The 19,762-nt window shown below is 42.7% G+C and overlaps 1 protein-coding gene across 4 annotated transcripts in view; it reads right to left on the bottom strand.

Annotated features, from left to right (window-relative positions):
• Nucleotides 1–11,869: 11,869 nt before the first annotated feature.
• GAS7 (growth arrest specific 7) overlaps nucleotides 11,870–19,762 on the bottom strand; it is a 99,064-nt gene continuing 91,171 nt past the window's right edge. For all 4 annotated transcript variants that reach the window (XM_030505857.1, XM_030505858.1, XM_030505859.1 and 1 more), the window contains exons 13-14: nucleotides 18,321–18,419; nucleotides 11,870–17,601 (exon numbers count right to left, since the gene is read on the bottom strand). In XM_030505857.1, coding sequence (XP_030361717.1) covers nucleotides 17,488–17,601; nucleotides 18,321–18,419 — 213 coding nt within the window. In that variant the 3' untranslated portion in view covers nucleotides 11,870–17,487. The remainder of the gene's footprint in view (nucleotides 17,602–18,320; nucleotides 18,420–19,762) is intronic.

The following is a 19,762-nucleotide window of genomic DNA, read 5'->3' as shown; positions in this document are numbered from 1 at the left end:
AATGCCTGCAAATACAGCAAGCCATATCCTGGGCAACTGGCTCTAGGTGGCCCTGCCTGAGCAGGACCAGGTGACTTCGGAGGTCCCTCCCAACCTTGAGCAGTTTCTGATTCTATGAAAGCACTCTATGTCAAATAAATACTACTTTGGGCTAATCACGGGCTCTATTCACGCAGCTTCTCTCCATCAGGTGCAGCTGGCTTTACCCTGCTACTACATCTCCCCATGGGGTGGCTTCGTCCTTGGACCCCTACTGCCAGCTTTACAACTACAAATGGCACTTATTTTGAGATAGGTTGCTTATAGCTTCAATGTGTTGTTTAAGCAGACTAAGTTTATGCAGCTTATATAATTTACCAATGCTCTAAAAAGCTATGTATCATTCTATGAATGTTTAGACATGTAATACCAGTTATCATACACTATTTTCTTGCAAAGAACAGATAAATTCATTGACTAGCACTAGGTCAAGAACACATTTGACATTTCTGGTACTTTTCAAAAAGTATTTCTTCTACAGTTCTAGCAGTGTTAAATTCAACATATTTAATCAACACCAGGTTGTATGTTTCAGTAAAATATTAATAAAATGTAAATATCTGATCCATTTTAATATACATCTTCAGCTTTACAACGCTTTTTACCAGAATGTGCATTCTGCTTAGATTTCTACTGCAATGGATTTCTCCACCACCGATTACAAGCACCAGACACTACATATCTGTTGACCGTGTGTTCTCCAATTCAAAAGAGACTAATTTCTTCTAGAGCTGTTGCTTAAGATAAGATATTAAAAAGCTTGAAGTGGTTTAGAATGCATTTCACTTGGGTGCTAAAAATGTGAAAACTATAAGATTTTACTGTATCGCAGTAAAACAGTTTGCTTTTTAGTTGCATTTTAAAGTACTTCAAATGGTCAAGAAAGCAGTTTCCTGTGCTCTTCACAGCAGTCCCTGCTAGGTGCATTTCCCCTTTTTTTATTATGTGTATGTTCTTTTTGCCTCTTTCAGTTTATAAAAATGAACTTTTAAATATAAACAGACCCCAGAGGCCTGATAAAAACAGTCATCACATGGATTCCTTCAGAAAGCATATTTCTAAGTAGGTAAACCAGCAAGTTTCCTCATAAAAACACAGCATTATTTATTGTATCACTGAAGTACAAAAGTTACTTAGCCAATTTGCACACAGATCAGACAACACAAACTTTAATGTTCTCCCAGGGTTTTGTGCTTGCGTAGACCTAGTAGCAGGATTTTTCTCTTTATCAATTACTCACCTTTACTCCCCAGATTTCCACCGCCTTCACCTTATAAGAAGGATTGGTGTGAGCTAAAGGGTTCTTCCCTCTAGACAAGAGTCCATCCTTCCACGGTCCCATTGAGTTTGGTCTCTCCTGAGTCACTCCATTAAGTAACAAAGGTGGGATATTCATGCTCAGGACATCAGAGGCCACCCACTCTAAAACCTGATTTCCAGAGCTTAAAAGTTATCATCTTTGCCAAGGATTTTTGCTTTCCATCAGAACTTGTATGACAAAAAAATGGAATTATAAGGCCAAAATAGATTGTGGAGTTCAGATGAGCTTTCCCAGTAGTTGTAGTGTGATAACTGATCTGATCTGTATGAATAAGGTTTATGCAATCTTAATAATCTGCTGTGAGACATGCTATAAATTTTGATGTTTTACTACACATAAAGCACAACATTTCAGACACAAAGGCTCCTTCTATGGCCAGAGATGTCAACTATATGCTAATTATTAATGTGTACTTACATTCTTTCTTTAAATATATTACCTCTACATACCAGGCAGGGGCTGTGCTTCAAAGGATCAAATAGTAAAGCACAAACATTCCAGCCTGGAGAACATTTTGTCAGTTGTGCCTTGGAATCAATAATACTGGTTTGTAGTTTTTTTAAACATGGAATAAATCCCTTAGATTAAGAGACATGTGACCGTTCTGTCGTGTTTAATGTGCTCACTTCCCAAGGCACCACATACAAGTTAAGTAAGGCAAAGAGCCGCACATGTGACACTTCATTGAATACTATGAAAAAGACAAGTTTGGGAAGGTTGGGTGTCTGGAAGACATTCCAGCTCTAGTCTTCTGGTTTGTTCCAGTGCAAACATTTAATAACAACTTTAAGAAAATAGATAAACCAAGTATCCTATGACAACTTAGGAAGAAATTCTTTACTGTGAGGGTGGTGAGGTACTGGCACAGGTTGCCCAGAGAAGCCATAGCTGCCCCATCCCTTATTCACCTGCACGGTAGAGCAAAACACTTCCACTTGGCTACATCTGTGTTTTGCAGCCTCATGTAGCTTGGTCCACTCCTCTGATATTCCTCTAGTACCAGCATCTGACGTTGCTGGCAGTCCCCACTGCGACAATTAAAGTTTCTCTACTGGCATTTCCACTACAGCCTGATGTCAGAAGCTGCATTTAGTGTTCTCACTTCACCAGCTATCACTATCTTTGGGGCTCCCATAGCACTTCTCCCTTTCCTAGCCTTTCCTAGCTACCCCAGCAGCCCCATCTGCCCTTTGCTACATTGGCTTATTATTTGGCCAGGGTACGAGGTTATTAGGCAGCCTGCACACATGCCTCAACTTAAAAACTACATCTTAAAAACCTTGTGTAATTCTGTTTGTCCCACCTGTAGAGGACAGAGCAGAGCTAGGTCAGGCACACAGCAAGGGGATTTTGGGATCAGAATTGCTGACCATGAACAACAAATGATGGGGACAGGAGGGAAGGAACATGATAGTGAGCTGTCAGATTGTGGGCTGACTACAGAAGGCAAGAAGTCGTCTCTTCCCATGCAAGAACTAAGACAAAAAATTAACCCAGTGAGATGTAAATTAGTAGGAAGCAGAAGGAGATGCTTCGTATCTACATCACTGTGCTGTTCAGCTGTTTTCTACATCATGTTATGGGAAGTTTATATGAGTTCCAAAATCAGCTCATGGGAGATAAAAACATCTCTCAAGTGCTGTTTAAATACAACACTGTCCCTGTTGGGGAAGAGCCAGGCTCTGAGCAGGGGTCACCACGGGCTCAAAATGTTATCTAAGGATGAATCACAATGTATTTCATTACAAAGCTTTTCTCCCACCCTCCCCTATGAAACTGGTACTTACTGGTCTCTGTCATGCCAGGACACTGGACTATATGGACTTTCGGCCTAACCCAAGTTTTTCCTTCTCATAGATTTAACAATTAAGAAATTACTTTGATTCAGCAATAGAGAGGACCGAGGGAAAACATAAACCAACAAAGGACAAAAGAGGCACAGACTACACACATTTTCATGATAAAGTGAGCCAACAGGAAAGATTCCTGAGCACTGGGAGCAGTGCTAAGAGGCTGTCCTGACCTGACTCCCATGTTTCCACGTTAACCAGACCACCATCCAGCAACCTTTCCCCCTTTAAAATAGACTTGCCAGAAAGTGAAAGGACAGTGAAAAGAGCTCCAGAAGCCCGGACCAGTAAGCAGAGAGATTGTCGCCATGCTGGAGAAGATATCTAAGCAAGTGATAGAGAGTCTTAGTCTCTCTGAGCAAGCAAGCAGAGACAAATGATACAGTCCTAAAGCATTTGCTAAGTCTACCAACAACATCATAGTTCTGTAAACAGAATTCTATAACTTCTGCTGTAGCTCCAGAAGACCAAGTGTGTGGTTTTCTACTTTATAAAGCAGGAAACCAAAATAAAATTGGAGCTAGATGTTCTCATCCTCTACTTTCAGGGCCTTGTGAAAAACCCAGTGCAAACAGAGCATGCAGCACTAACCCGTGAGGCTGGACTGTTTGTCCCTGAAATAAATACTTCACTAGTGCATGTTTGTAATTTTTTCTTCATTTGTATAAGGACTGAGACAGTAATTTATACAAGGAAGATTCTTTGAGTAAGAAATGTGACAGTGCTATTTCTGTGGTTTCAGTCCAGATCCTGACTGCCAAAACTTCACTTATGTGTGGTTAGCTCAGTCATAGGTGTGCAAACAGCATTCCTTGGGCCATTTTGCCTTGACCACCAGTTCAGAAATTGCCATTGTATTTAATGAAACCACATGAGAGAAAAAGCAGTTGGCACCTATGTAGCAAACCAGAAAAAAACGACAAGAGCTAAGTTAAACCAGTTGCTTCAACTTTGCACATAGCTTTGCTTTTAAGAGCCTCATGGACGTATGCCACAATGACCTGTGAGGGCTCAAACCCACTTTCAGCCCATTTGGCTTGTAAAATACATTAAACTTTTTCATTCGACTCACACCAGTCGTTATGACTGCTCCTAGTAAGTGGTCTTGTGTGAATCCTTCCACAAGCACCATAAATCATCATGAACATCTCTGATGTTCTGCAACCTGGTTCTCTGTCCATCCTAAGCCCTGCAAAGCAGAACTGTCCCTTCTTGTATTTGCACAGTGACCAACACGGAAGCAGACACTGAACACAGGCACCTCTCACAGCTCCGATGTCTGTTTCTAAGCTGGGTTTCCAGTCACCAGTGCCCTTCTCAGGAAAGTCCAGCTTTTCCAAAGAACAAACAAGGAATCCCACCCACCCTCACAGCAGGCAGGGCTGCACCCTGCCACAGCTTTCAAGTAGGTTCAGCATTGAAAAGCAAAACAGCATTCCTCAGCTCTTTAGCACACCTATTCCTTGAAGCTGGAGCTGCATCTGTACACGCAGGGGCAGGGGAAGACTGTGTGGGGACCAAGGCTTGTCAGGGCAGGGCTGCAGCACTGTTCTGTAGCGTGTAATCAACAGCCAGCCTCTCACAGCAGTTCTCCCATCTCTTTAACCACTGAATCCAAATTCCGCCTTCAACAAGACTTGAGTTACTCCACCCTCAAAGGCAGGGGAGACCTGGCACATATGGAGTACAGGTGCTGTGAGGAACATCATCCAAAGCAAAATGGGATCTGGTCCAAGCTGATAGTGTGCACACAGAACCCAATTTCCACTTATACTTAGCGTTCGCAATCAAGTAAGAGTTAGGATACTCCTAACATACTGTCCAGTTCACCATCTAGAAAACTTTTATTTATCTGGAGATTTCAGGATCATATTGCTGACCAGGGAAGACCAGCAAAAGACGCAGACTGTATTGACATAGTTTTAATTAATGATAATTAATTAACCTAAAGCATTAGGTAAGAGCTTGAGGCACAAATCATATCTACTTAGTCCCAAGAGTGTTCTGGAATCAGATTTCCTCACTGACGCCCTTGCAGCTTGCTTTCCACATCTGGGGAACATGAAGGTCAAAAGCTTAATTGCACAGTGGAATGCAAGCTGTTTAATTATTTTGGTTGCCAAAGTCTAGCACAGGTATTTCTGTGCAGAATGGAGTAAAACCTCCTGCCCTTTACATCTAAATGTTGCAGGCTGAGAGGCTGCCACACTGCTATCACCACCATCCACTCTGGTCCTTTCATCTCTGTATTTTTCAGGGTGCTGACAGTATACCAGCACAGCAAGTACATGTCATGGCTTGTACAATTAATTCCCTATCTTGCATTTCAAAGTTGTACCAAAGTCCTCCACAATTGAAAATGCTTTTTGCTGGTAAGTTGCAGTTAAATGTACCACAGCACACAGAGAATCGTTAAGTATTCACAAAGCCGGTCTGTACCATATACCAACACTGGACACTGCATTCTGAGATTCTTCAACAGATTTAGGCTACTTTGGGCAAGGTGCAAAGACTCTGCTGTGAAAACCAAGCTGCCACCTGGAACTTTTTCTGTGTCTTACCTTTTGTCTCCTTTTCTGAGAAGAGTGTGCAGACCTCTGCAAGTACTTACCACATCAGTGTACAACAAACAAGAACTCTGGAGTGCCATTCTGCAGGTGGCTGCAGAAACTAAATTCTTACATGAGTTCGAAACCAGACAAATTCTTAGAAGAAATCTCCGGCAAGGTTTATGAGATGTGTGGATACTGCTGTTACCTCCAAAGTCCCCGAGTCACATATCCCTGGAAAGATGGGCTTATGCTCTGCAGACCTGCAAAACCTGCTTGCTCTGAGCTCTGCTTCTACAGCAGCATCCCATGCTGGTCACTTCTGAAGACAGTTGTTGGATTAGTCAGGATTTTGGCAAGGCTGATTTTGACTTTGTCAGAAAACCTGCCAGCATGCATATTAATGCAAATATTCAAAGTAGAACAACTTATTAACAGTAACATCTTACAATTGCTTTTTCTTCAACTAAGCTTCAAGACATACGTCGAACTTGCAGGTAAACGACTGACTTGGTATAGAAGACTTACAGATCACAGAATCATAGAATGGTTTGAGTTGGAAGGGACCTTAAAGCTCATCCAGTTCCAAACCCCTACCACGGGCAGGGACACCTTCCACTAGACAAGTAATTTAAAGCATGCCCATTTCATGGCAGCTGCTTTCAGACTGATCACACACAGCCTGCCTGCTGGTTTAAGGAACAAAACCAGCTACACTTCGCTACAGGTGTTTCTTAATTTCCTAAAAACATATGAAATTTTAGGGACTGTACTCATCTGAGTATCATGCAAAGATCTGAAAAGGAAAAGTACAAGTAGATTATACCAGTGATGTGATTGCAAATTCAAGCTGCACTAAGACGGTATCAACAAAGCAGTACGTGTGCACATGGCACCCCAAGTGTTCTTTGATGATATTGCATTCAAAAAGTGTGTGGCTTTGGGAGAGAAAAAGCACCTGGGGAAAGACAATTCCATGCTCAATGCGTCTCTGTACAGTTTATTTTACAGGAGATGAGATGAGCACTGTGGTGCATATAAACTTGCAGAACAATATAGGAAAATAACCATATGAAATTGTTTTACAGTAAGGACAGAAAAATTATGTATAGGAAATACCTTCAACACTGAAGGACAAGATCCACAGCTGACATAAAGTAGCTTCCACCAAACTCTGCCAGTTTACCCGAGCTGAAGATCTGCCCCTTAAATCATTTCTGCATTCAACTTCTTAAGTTTAGTAAAGTGATTCCTTCATGTACCCTTATGGGACAAAAGCCATCCTATAATACGTACAATGAGCCGAGATTTACTAGTTACCCAGAGTCTGCATGATACATAAACTATTTAAGGGATCTATTCAGCCAAAATTTATGTAAAGTTATACAATTTTGGTTAAAGATCTTTAAAATAAGTCATTAGTACTGGCAAAAGACAACTTTCCTAGAAATTTAGAAGTATTTAGCAAAAGTTACACAAAAAGGACCAAATAAGCAACTTTATTTTAGTAGAAAACTCTGGTTTAGTGTATGACTGGTGATCTGGCTGCCTTTGAATCCCTGCAGTTAGAATGCCCGCAAAACTGCTCAGTGGATTTTTCACACTATTTTGGGCTGCTGGAAGAATGGAAATAATCTAAGCAGGAGAAGAAAATATTTGTCCAATACTAGCACCTGCTTTTTTTAATAATGGACAGAGGTTGCCATCCCTCTGGAGTGTTTTTGACCTGCTGGAGTAAAAGTCTGGTAAATGGACACCCAGATTTTTTAGGCTATTCTGAAAATTTCAGCCATCACATAACCCCCCCCACCCAAAAAAAAAAAAAAACCAAAAAAAAAACCACCTCCAAAAGAACAAGGGATTTCAGGTCAAGCACTCCCAAATTCAAATTACTAAGATTGTCATGTCATGGAGATGGGAGATCCCTGAAATCACTTTTCAGCTTTAGACTTTCAGTACCAGAAAATTTCTTCTCAGCAACTGCATTAAAAAAGTCAACTTGTGTTAATTTTACACAATAAAGGCCTATATAGGCCCCAAATGCACTTACTCAACTATTTTCATGCAGAATTCCCTGCTTATTCTACTGAAGGATGTGTCAGAAGATGAGCTTACCAACTCCTTCAATGCAGTTGCTTTTAAGTCTTAACATTTCCAACTCTATTTTCAGCATTGAGAATTCAGGATGACTGTGCTGGACAGTAAGTGATCACTGAGACAAAGCCAAGTCTACCGGATATGTGGACATCCTAAAGGAGTGCACAGTGCAGAGCAAGGAAGGAGGGTTGAGAATCCTGCACAGATCTGTGCAAACTGGCTGCTCCTGAGTTTTGGGAATTTATAGGGTGAATCTGTGTATTTTACATGCTTGTGGCAGATACAATTTAAAGAGGCACTTCAAGGGGAATTACTAGCAGAATTTTAGTCTGGTTGTGATACAAGCTGTTACTCAGTTCTTTGTTAAATCAGTAGCCCTGAAAGACTGCATATATTCAGAATTAGTCTATCTACTCACTGAATCTGAATACAGCAGCTAAAAGCTTTTGTTCTGAATATCCGCTGAGTTTGTCTCTTACACCTGAAGTAGTTCAACTTAATGTAAGTTGAGGGAATTAAATCTGAATGTTTCAAATAAATATTTTTTCCTGTAATTTTTTTTACCTGTAATTATTATGTGGTAAGACTTGTTTTTATTGGTCTATGGAAGATTTTATCCATGTACAATTCTTATAATCAATTGCATATTAGGCACAAAAGGTTTCTGCCTTGAGGAAATGGGATCAGAAATTGAAGTCAAATTGTGCTATCTGTTGGTCCCTTCAGAAAAAAAAATGTCCAGGAATTAACACTAAACTGTGACTAGCACAAAAAGGAGTCATTGTACTTCCAAACCCAGTGGCTGGTAAGAAAAATCCAAAAGAAAAACCAAAATAACCCCTCCCAAAAGCATGTACTTAGCACTCTCAGAAAATATCTAAAAGCATGAAGTTTGGTCAGTCAAAATTAAAGAAAAGATCATCAAAACTGGTGTATCTCAGTAATAGAGGGTTGGCTACAGTACCAATAAAGAGGAAAAAATAAGAATTGAAAGATGCACACTTATATGAGTAAGATCTACTATAAGACAAAGTAACATGGGGCTCCATTTGGGAGGCCAGATCTACTGGAGGCTGGTGGAGCTGGTCTGACAAAGAAGGGGAAGAGCTGTTTTGGTAGGAGGCTTGCCAGGCTGGTCAGGAAAGCTTTAAACTAGATGTGTTGGGGGAGGGGAGCATTGATCCATCCCAACATTCCTGGTCAGTTGCCAGCACCTGTAATAAGTGCTTGGAGAGATGTAGAGATGTTCCAGCTGCCCCAGCCATTGAGTCGGCTTCATTTGGAGCTCGGATAAGGTGCCTCTATACAAACGCCCGTAGTATGGGGAACAAGCAAGAGGAATTAGAGATGTGTGCAAGGTTACGGGAATATGATGTCATTGGTATCACAGAAACATGGTGGGATGGCTCCTATGACTGGAATGTCGGAATGGAAGGTTACAGGCTGTTTATAAAAGACAGGCCAGGCAGACGGGGAGGGGGCGTTGCTATCTATGTCAGTGATAGGCTAGAGAGTATGGAACTCTGTCTGGGGATGGGTGATGAGGTAACAGAGTGTTTGTGGGTCAGGATCAAAGGGAAAACAGCAACGGGGGACATTACGGTGGGGATCTGTTACAGGCCGCCTGATCAAGAGGACTCTGTGGATGAAGCGCTCTACAGACAGATAGGAGCAGCCTCACGCTCGCACGCCCTGGTCCTCATGGGGGACTTCAACCATCCTGACATCTGTTGGAGGGACGGTACGGCCCGGCACAAGCAATCCAAGAGGTTCCTTAATTGTGTGGAAGACAACTTCCTCTTTCAAGCAGTAGAGGAGCCGACGAGGAGAGGTGCCATGCTGGACCTTGTGCTCACCAACAGGGAGGGACTGGTTGGAAATGTAACGCTCCAGGGCAGCCTTGGCTCTAGTGATCATGAGATGGTTGAGTTTGAGATCCTCAGGACGGTGAGAAGAGCATGCAGCAAGCTCACTGCCCTGGACTTCAAGAAAGCAGACTTTGACCTCTTCAGGAACCTCCTTAGTAAGGTTTCATGGGATACAGTCCTAGAGGGCAGGGGGGCCCAAGACTGCTGGCTGATATTCAAGGATCACCTGCTACGTGCTCAAGAGTGTTGCATCCCGACTAGAAGAAAGTGCAGCAGGAGGGCCAGGAGACCTCCATGGATGGACAAGGAGCTGCTGAGGAAACTTAGAGGGAAAAAAGAAGCTTATAGAAGGTGGAAGCAAGGACAGGCGGCCTGGGAAGAATACAGGAGCATTGCCCGAGAAGCTAGGGACCAGGTTAGGAAAGCTAAGGCCCAGCTAGAATTAAGTTTGGCAAGGGATGTAAAAGATAACAGGAAAGGATTCTATAGATACGTAGCAAATAAAAGACAGGCTAGGGACAATGTAGGCCCTCTCCAGAAGCTATCAGGAGAACTGGCTACCATGGATTTGGAGAAGGCTGAGGTTCTTAATGACTTCTTTGCCTCAGTCTTCACCAGCAAATGCTCTGACCACACAACCCAAGTCTTGGAAAGCAAATGCAGGGACTGTGAGAACGAAGACCTTAGGCCCACTGTAGGAGAGGATCAGGTTCGAGACCATCTTAAGAACCTGAACGTGCACAAGTCCATGGGACCTGATGAAATCCATCCACGGATCCTGAAGGAGCTGGCGAATGAAGTTGCTAAGCCACTGTCCATCATATTAGAAAAATCCTGGCAGTCAGGTGAAGTTCCCAATGACTGGAAGAAGGGTAATATAACCCCCATTTTCAAGAAGGGGAAGGTGGAAGACCCGGGGAACTACAGACCAGTCAGTCTCACCTCTGTGCCTGGCAAAATCTTGGAACAGTTTCTCCTGGAAAACATGCTAAGGCACATGAACAACAATCAGGTGGTTGGTGACAGCCAACATGGCTTCACTAAGGGGAAATCCTGCCTGACCAATTTGGTGGCCTTCTATGATGGAGCCACGGAACTGATGGACAGCGGCAGAGCAGTCGATGTCATCTACCTGGACTAGTGCAAAGCATTCGACACTGTCCCACATGACATCCTTGTCTCTAAATTGGAGAGACATCAATTTGATAGATGGACCACTCGGTGGATAAAAAACTGGCTCGATGGCCGCACGCAAAGAGTTGTGGTAAATGGCTCGATGTCCAGTTGGAAACCTGTAACGAGTGGTGTCCCTCAGGGATCGGTGTTGGGACCGGTCCTGTTCAACATCTTTGTCGAAGAGGGAGGGACTCTTCCTTAGGGACTGTAGTGGTAGGACAAGGGGTAATGGGTTCAAACTTAAACAGGGGAAGTTTAGATTAAATATAAGGAAGAAGTTCTTTACAGTGAGAGTGGTGAAGCACTGGAATGGGTTGCCCAGGGAGGTTGTGGATGCTCCATCCCTGGCGGTGTTCAAGGCCAGGTTGGACAGAGCCTTGAGCCACATGGTTTAGGGCAAGGTGTCCCTGCCCATGGCAGGGGGGTTGGAACTAGATGATCTTAAGGTCCTTTCCAACCCTTACGATTCTATGATTCTATGATTCTATGATTCTAAGTAATGAATATTCTTTATACAATAGTGCTTCTCAGGAAAAGACAAGGATTGGCTGTTAGGAAAGACTTTATCACCAAGAAAGATGGTGTGCTCCAAGCTCCTGGAGGATACCTGCACACCAGGCTTGACACGTCTGTGCCTGACTTACAGTCAGTTTAGTGCACGGGCACAGGACATCATAGTGCTGTGATGCCAGAAACCATACTGTAGGCACCAGGGTGGGATTGCCACATACTGGTCTCCCACTGGCACAACTAGGTGCTACTTGGAGAGACCTGTATCAAGCAACAGATACAAGGAAACGTTTCATCACTGCTTTTCAGCTGCTAAGCAGAGTTCAGAGAGTGAGGAGCCTGTTACTGGACCCACCAGAGTCTGAGGGAGACAAGTACCTTGTGTCAAGAAGCTCAAATGCCACTGGGGCAGCTAAATATTTTCCTGCCCTATGTGTCCGGTTTTAATTTGAATCTGCCTGTCTCTATTCCCACCTGCTTAAGTTAAATGTAACCAGTAGGCTTCTCTGGTAGAATGTCAGACAGCTCTGCTGTGCAAAGAAGGATGCCCAGCAGCCATTCCCTACCACTGTACGAGTACAGGAGGGATGCCTACACAGGAAGAACCATCCACAGCAATGCTTCAGCAACCTCTGGGATCTCATTCTCCTATTTCAACACATGCTGGGTAGCAAAAAGCCTAGACTTTCCAGAAAGGTGATCAAGAAAGCTCATTTCAAAACTGCCTTTTTGACACTGTCTTTTGAAGCTCTAGTTCTCACAATGCGGAAAGGTTAAGGGTGACCAGGACTGCCTCCAGGACACCAGACTGTGCCATCTGTGGCAAAAGACCCAGCAGGCTGCAGTAGTGCAAAAGAGCACACTAGCTACTATGAAAGAGCAAATATGTTTGCAATTCAGAAGGAAACAATTGATCACACCAAGAAGTCACGTTACTCCTTCCAGGGGGACCTTCAAGGTGCTGGTCTGGATTCCTTAAGGTGCTTGATAGTGAAGGACCCACCTAGGTGAGCAGTGTTCTTTTTCTCCCTGTGTGTGACTGAAGAAATAGATGAGCAAAGCTACTTTTTAACTGAATTTTTGATTTGGGTTTTCACAGCTGCATCAGAAGGTAAGCTGCAGGACCATGCTCTAGAGCTGTGCTCCTACCACAGCCTGACACAGGGTCACCCATGGAACTCCTGGGAACTGCATGTATAGCAGCTAGGTCTTATACATTAAGTATATGAGGTTCTCATTTCTTAATGTTTACCTTATACATGTACTCAATGACTAAGGGGAAAAAAACCCCAACCAAACAAGCCTTGTGCATGTCTATTTGTTAGCCTGATTTTCAAAAAGTCTTTTATCATCTACATCCCTGTTGTGTTCCAAGAAATCTCGGAGTGCCGAGCACTTCCAAAGAGCAGGTGGAAAGAGTGTACATTTCTACACAAAGAGTCTAACTCGCAGCAAATATTTCAACAATGACATTAAAACAGGGACAAATTTAAAGAGGTTCTGAGAAATTCTTAGTGCTACTGAACATGTAAAAGTTCCCTGTGAACGCTTTACAGAAAATTCCTCTCAAGGAAAAAGGGGTGATCTGAGCGCAGTTCACTGTCACAAGGCAACTACACAGACTGACATTATAGCATGAGGCTGTCAGTTAAACAAAAAGCATCTAATTCTTCAACATCGAACTGCACAGATGCATAAAGGCTAAAGAGAACCAGAGCACAAGTTTGCATGCTGCCTGTTACGCACAAAAAGAAGCACGATTTCAATGTTTACTGTAACTGTGCAACAAGAGGCAGAGCAGAGTTACCCCACAGCAGCTCAGGCAGGGCTGCAAGAAGGGGAAAAGTATTCTAGAAACATAACAGGGATTTCTTTATGACTTGCACTGCTGTTACGATATTTAAGAAAGAAAAATAAATGAAGTTATCTCTAAAGATCCTAGTGTCAAATAATAAAATAACATTCCCTTAAGGGAACAACTGAAGTCTTTCAAAAGATGTTCAGCACATAGAAGTAACGAAAAAATGTGAGTGAATCTGGAGCAGATTGAAAATCTGCTGGAAAGCCTTTTTGGATGTTGTTCTGTAAAAGCAACTGGAATCTTGCCAGTGATGGGAGGAAAGTGCATTTGTCTCACATGGTAAAGGACTCCTTGCCTTCAGCTCAGCAACTCCAACAGAAATCAGCCAACAGCACTAGATCCAGAGTGAGTTCTGTTTGTTAGAAAATAAGCTGAAAGAATACATTAGAGAAAAACTTCTACTAAACTGTGCCAGAAGATGTCTTTGAAGACACAGGTGAGCTGGTGTGGATGATGAATAAAATTCACATTCTGCACGGCTGAAGGTACAGCTGGTAAACACCTCACCAGCTCTGGCACCAGAGTCAGCACACCCAGTGGATTCAAAGCCATAGGAATTCACGAAGCCTTTTTGCTCACACAAGGGCCAAAAGGCTCTTGCTGAAATAAAGATCACCAGGTAGCCAGAGGCTTGACAGCACAAGTATGTGACAGCACTGGTTAGACAAAGAGCAAGAGCCACAGTATGCAGGTGGCTTCAACAAAGGCCTGGGCAAGTAGAGCTCCCAGATAAGAATGAACCATGGGCAATTCCCACTGACTGAACCTCTTCAGGTGAAAGGCAACAACATCAATCAAAAGCTCACCTTCTGCTCTGTGATCACAGGCCATCTGAAGATGTAAAACAGCCTTGTTACTCAACAGAAAAAGACTCATATACGTAGTGACTAAAATAGTAAAAATCTTGTATCAAGTGTGTGAGCCCACCAGCCAGGCAAAATGGGGTGATGCTTAAGCTCAGTACCTATGAAGGCAAGAGGCTTACTTTGCTATTCCCATTTATCAGTTACATTGCAACATCATCATGCTTCCCACATGCTAGCTTTGTTAACATAACACAAAGCTGCATCTTGCTCCAGAGAAGAAGCTGTTTAGGATGAGCAATTGCATGAGAGTTCAACTGCACCTTTGCAACTTAATGGAAGATGAACTGAGCAATGCTGTGACTCCCAAAGTTACCTTGTAAGGAACGAATATGAGGGCATGTGTCCATGTCCTCAAACATGCCACCACCTTCTTTGAAGATGCTGTCCATTCAGAAGCACAGGGGCTCCAGCATTCCCTGACTTGTAAGGCATGCCACTGTCCAGGATCCGTCAGCCAGAGAAGTGAATGAGCCAGGTAACACTGATCCTACAGTCTGCAGTGTCATATCACAAAAGAATATCAACTTTTTCAGGAAATAAGCTGCAAACTGTCTATAAGCAACAGCAAAACTTCCCTAACACTTCCACCTATTACAGATGAACGTCTTGTTTTAGAGGAAGCATCTTACTCACTGCAGAGCGGCACTGCCTGAGAGTTCGCTGGGCCTGGTAAAGATTAACAGCCAGGTACAAGTGCTCTCCTCAGGTTATCGAAGTAAAAAAGGGAAACAATCTATCTCCATCAAAAGAATGATCATTCTGAGCAGCTCACGCATGCCTGCAACATTTCCAATGGACCAAAACCAAGAAGTAGGAGAAATAAAACAAAAGGGAAAAAACCAGCTACCAGAAAACACAACTGAGAAATGAAAGCAGCTTAAATATGACTTAGTAAAGGAACCAAAATACAGTTTGGTCCTCAGAGAAATCTGTGCTAATGGACAGTATTTCCAGTCCAAAATAGATAAAATAACAAACATCTTTAAAGAGGGAAAATAAAGTGTAATTGATAACAGATTATTTCAGGTATTTTTAAGGAGAATCCTGTATAAAGTGCACAGCTAGCTTGGTTTTGCAATCAAAACAAGATTGTGGTGAGGTGGCATCAAGATTGCTTATTTTGATTTACAATACAGCTTAAAACACAGGGGTCCACCTGAGATGCAGCTCTAAAGTACTCCAGTTATTTTTGGCCATCGAAGTTTTGAAAGCTCACCCTGCCCCTGTGGTTTAATAAAAGCAAAAGTGCCTGTCCTCCAAAGTGCATGGTAGACATAGGAAAAGTATCACTGGTATGACAAAAAGTGAATAAGACAGAGTTAATCGAGAGGAAGACCGCAAAAGACAGATCATCACAAAACATCCCTGCTTGAGCAGCACAAGAGGAATCTGGGGAAGAGTATGTACTCTACTGAGTTCAGGGACTGTGTGAAACACAAACCATGTTTCATTTGTACTGCAATGGTCTTGGCAGGAACTTAGGATTCTCACATAACTGTGCTGGATGCTTCCAACACTGAGAATAAAACAGTAGTCACAAATTCAGAAGTGTGTCTGGAGGTGTCACACCAGGAACAGTGATCCTGAGCATGCAGTGGTCACGGCACTGCACTTGCCAATGTGCAAAGGTTTATAAAGGCTAATGATGCAACAGAGATGTGGGTTGTAGAAGCATTTTCAAGACTAGAATGAATCCATACTAATAAAGAGATGGTTGAGAAAAAGGGAACAGTAGGAAAATGCAACAGAATTCAGATTGAAATAAGAAACTAGGAAAATAATCACTGCAGCAATATTAAATATGTGTTTCAGGTAAGACTTCTCTGTGTCTCAGCTTGAATTTGTAAAGGGGAATATTAATTCCCAATGATCTAATCACAGCATTCAGAGGCTGGTGAATAAAAACCTAGAACAGTAGTAGAACAAAAGGATGCAATTTTGGTGCTGGGGAGAAAATGATGGAAACAATAAGGTGAAGTGGATCAAATGGAATAGTACTGTTTGGGAAATTGTAGATAACAACACAGTAAAGGCCACAGTGGTAAGAATCAAGGTTTCTGCTGGATCTAAAGCAAGAATCTTCGCATTGTATGAAATGCTGAAAACTATATTACTAGCAACACTGAATAGTCAATCAGAAATGACAGCAGGAGAAGAAAATGAATATTCAAAAACCTTTTCAAAACCTGTCTCCAAACTACAGAATATTATATGCCAAGAGCAGTGTTACATTTTTGGTAGTTTGTGCTAAAGGTAACACAGGAAAAGCCTAAGGTTAAGAATCAGCTGGTTAGAAGTGCTGGGGACCTACATCTCCATTTAATGCAATCTACCATCACAGATACATGGCACCTTTGAAAATCAGGCTCTAAAAAGATAAACCCCACAATTTAGCTGGACAAACTTGGCAATTAAAGATACCTAAAGCCTGCGATATTCACCTGAAGGAACCAACAAACAGCAATTTAAACCTGGATCCTAAATGTTAGAGATGTCTTTGAGAAGATTCTGTGAGAAAACATCTTGCATAAGCAGGAAAGGTTTTGAACATCTCATTTATTCCTTGGTATATAACCTCTTTCTGTCATTGAGGGCACTCAGACAGCTAATGAGGTAGGTATAGCACAACCAAGTCTTTCCTGATAAATAACAGTGATGGTAACACTTTCAACCTTATTGACTGGCCAGGAACAGAAATCATGATGATAATGGGTTTATGTATCCCTGAGAGGGAGCGTAAACCAGGAACAACAGGAGTGTTCTCCATAGATATTGGGAGAAGGGCCTTAGTGGGAAACTGTGTTATATGAAATAAATGTATTTGCACAACATTGCTGCAAGATATGTGTTTCATAGATGGGGGAACCAGAAAAGTTAATTGACTTGCTTATAGCCATGAAAGCAGTCAGTGACAGACCTGGGATTCATGATCAGGACTTCCTTGCCTCCTGCATCATGTTCAGTTAGCCACTTGCTGGCCAGAGGCTCACTGCATGGTTGTTCTAACATACTGTATAAAGATAGTCATGCAAGGGATGTAGCACAAAGTCACTGAAGAACAGAGCTCTCCTTGTACCAGAAAGCAGATTTCTTCTGGAAGCTGCGTGCAATTGGGAACCTCTGGTGGGAAGCACACATCTGGTTTCTTCATCCTGGAATGTCTGGTGCTTAAGGCTTAGCACAATGAGGACGATTTTAATGACTAAATGTAACAGAGATGGCCTGTACAGGCATAAATTACAAGGTGTCTGGTAGTGGAACAACCTTTTCCCTATGCTCTTCTGACCCTTAAAAAGCAAACATTAGCCGGGTTAATTCAGTGGACTCATGACATACAACTAAAGATCAGTCTATATTTCCATGTCCACAGGTCGGATATCTCCAGTTTTGTGTTCTTTTACCCACAGTTCCCTGTCTTTGGCAGGATCCACTTTCCGAAGCAACTGATCCACGAGCTCTACTGTCTAAAATGAACAAAACAAGAATCAAAATGTCAAGGGCACATTTCAAGCAGCGGCAGTCATTGCTCTGAAGCATAAAGCAGCTATGGGCACACCTATATTGCATTTGCAGACAAGAGAGAACTGCAGGTACACATGACTTAATGGACAACAGCCACATCTGAATGTGAAACCTCATAGCAGGAAGCAGAGAAGAGGCTGACTTTTAACATCAAGCAGAGACAGGCTTCCCATGCCAGGCACTAGCCAGTTGGTCTCTGCCTCCTGTCCTGCAATCTGTACCTTACACCAAATACAACCATGTTCTGAGGTCAGCATACAGCCCCCATATTTTAATATTTGAAAACTAGCCAGTTTTTTAATAATAAAAAAATTAAATATACTCCCTCTCCCAACTATTTACCATCTTCCTTGCAAGAATAGATGAGCTCAGGAATAGTGCATCTTGCTGGGAGAACTAATAATAGCTCATGCTGTCCAAATGTAATTCAATTCAGTGTGTCTCCCCCAACAAAAAGCTGTGATCCAGCAGTATGAAATGTAATCAAGATCAGAGAGTCTTGGAGGAGCAGAAATTTAGGGTGGCAGTGAAAACTAACAAGCTGACTGCATACACTTTTCACACCTCCTTTTGATACAGGTCAGTCAGATCAGGATAGGGACTGTTCTGCTCAGCTGAAGTACAATAAAGGCCAAAGGGACCAAACAAAAAGCAGACTTACACTTTGGTTGAACATGTCTGTCTCATGCCGCAGCTGTGTGTACTGGCAAAGATGCTGCCGAATCATCTCCACCCTTTCAACTTCTAGTCTCTCAAGCTCCTGGACATGAAGGAAAACAAGTCCATATTTTGGTTGGGAGCTGATTTGCAGAGAATCAGAGACAGCAAGCAACAGAATTCCCTTCAGCCTGAACCCAACAACAGAAAGGAACCATAGAACCACAGAATAACAGGTTGGAAGGGACCTCAAATATCATCTGGTTTAACCTTTCTAGGCAAAGCATGACCGAGACTAGATGCCTTCGCACCCTGTCAGGCTCAATCTTAGAAGTTCAGTGTTGGGGAATCATCACCGACCTTCAAGGAGCACTGCGCTGTTTGAGCCATTTTGTCTGGGTTTCTCTGAATTCCTGGGTGCAATAGGAATATTTATTCCATTTGATGGGGAAAATAATTTAATTTGTAATATGACATTTGCTAATAACTACAAAGTAGATATAGGTCTAAACTTTTCCAAAACTGAGACAACCAATGAGAGAGACAAGCTACAATCCTTAGGGATGCTGCAAGCAAGAAGGCATCTGTTTCCTGCAGGAAGCTTTGCATGCCTTGTTGCTAGCTCCAGAAGTTGCAGTGGTTCCTTGGGGAAGCAGGAGACGATGTTGAGGTGTATAACCTGACTGCCCTTGGTCTAACCAGACATTTGTAAAAGCTGTTTTCTTTCCACCACATGATGAGCTGGCACAAGTCTCCACCTCACTCAGCTGGCAGTAAGCAGACCCCAGCAGTGATTCAGTTGAAAATGCAGATGATTTCTAACTTTCCTCCAGATTTTTTCTGCCTCCCTCTTCTCCTGGATTCTGATATTATACCCCCAAATCTGCATTAAGTCCCTCCTTGTCCATCTGAGTGGCAGCAGTGGAAGCAGCACCCTATGGAAGTCTGCCTTTAAAAACATATAGTGTGTTGGACTTTGCTGCACCACTAGAAAGCTCTGTATTCACAGGCACAACAGTGGGCCCAAATCTTTTAAAACTGCCTTCAGAGGGCATTTCTGGTGTTCACTTACTGGGCACCAAGGTGGAGAGCAACGTGAGCATACACAAGTAGGCAAAACACTCCATTGCCTTCCCTGTGCTATCTGCAAATTGTTAAACATCTTTTTGGAAACAGATTCTTCCTTACAGCACAAAAACCTCAGGTGGTCAACTACCTGCCTGGGGAGGAAGAAGAGCAAAGGAGCTTATAGAATCATAGAATCACAGAACAGTTTGAGTTAGAAGGGACCCTTAAAGGTCATCTAGTCCAATCCCCCTGCAATGAGCAGGGACATCTTCAACTAGACCAGGTGGCCCAGAACCACATCCAGCCTGGCCTTGAATGTCCCCAGGGATGGTGCATCCATCTGGTGGAAATACAGAAGACCTTCTCTAGAAAATCATG

Source organism: Strigops habroptila, chromosome 14 (assembly GCF_004027225.2).
Source record: "Strigops habroptila isolate Jane chromosome 14, bStrHab1.2.pri, whole genome shotgun sequence".
NCBI classification, from domain to species: Eukaryota; Metazoa; Chordata; class Aves; order Psittaciformes; family Psittacidae; genus Strigops; species Strigops habroptila.
Note: the sequence above shows the minus strand (reverse complement) of the source record. Positions and strands in the feature narration are given on the sequence as shown.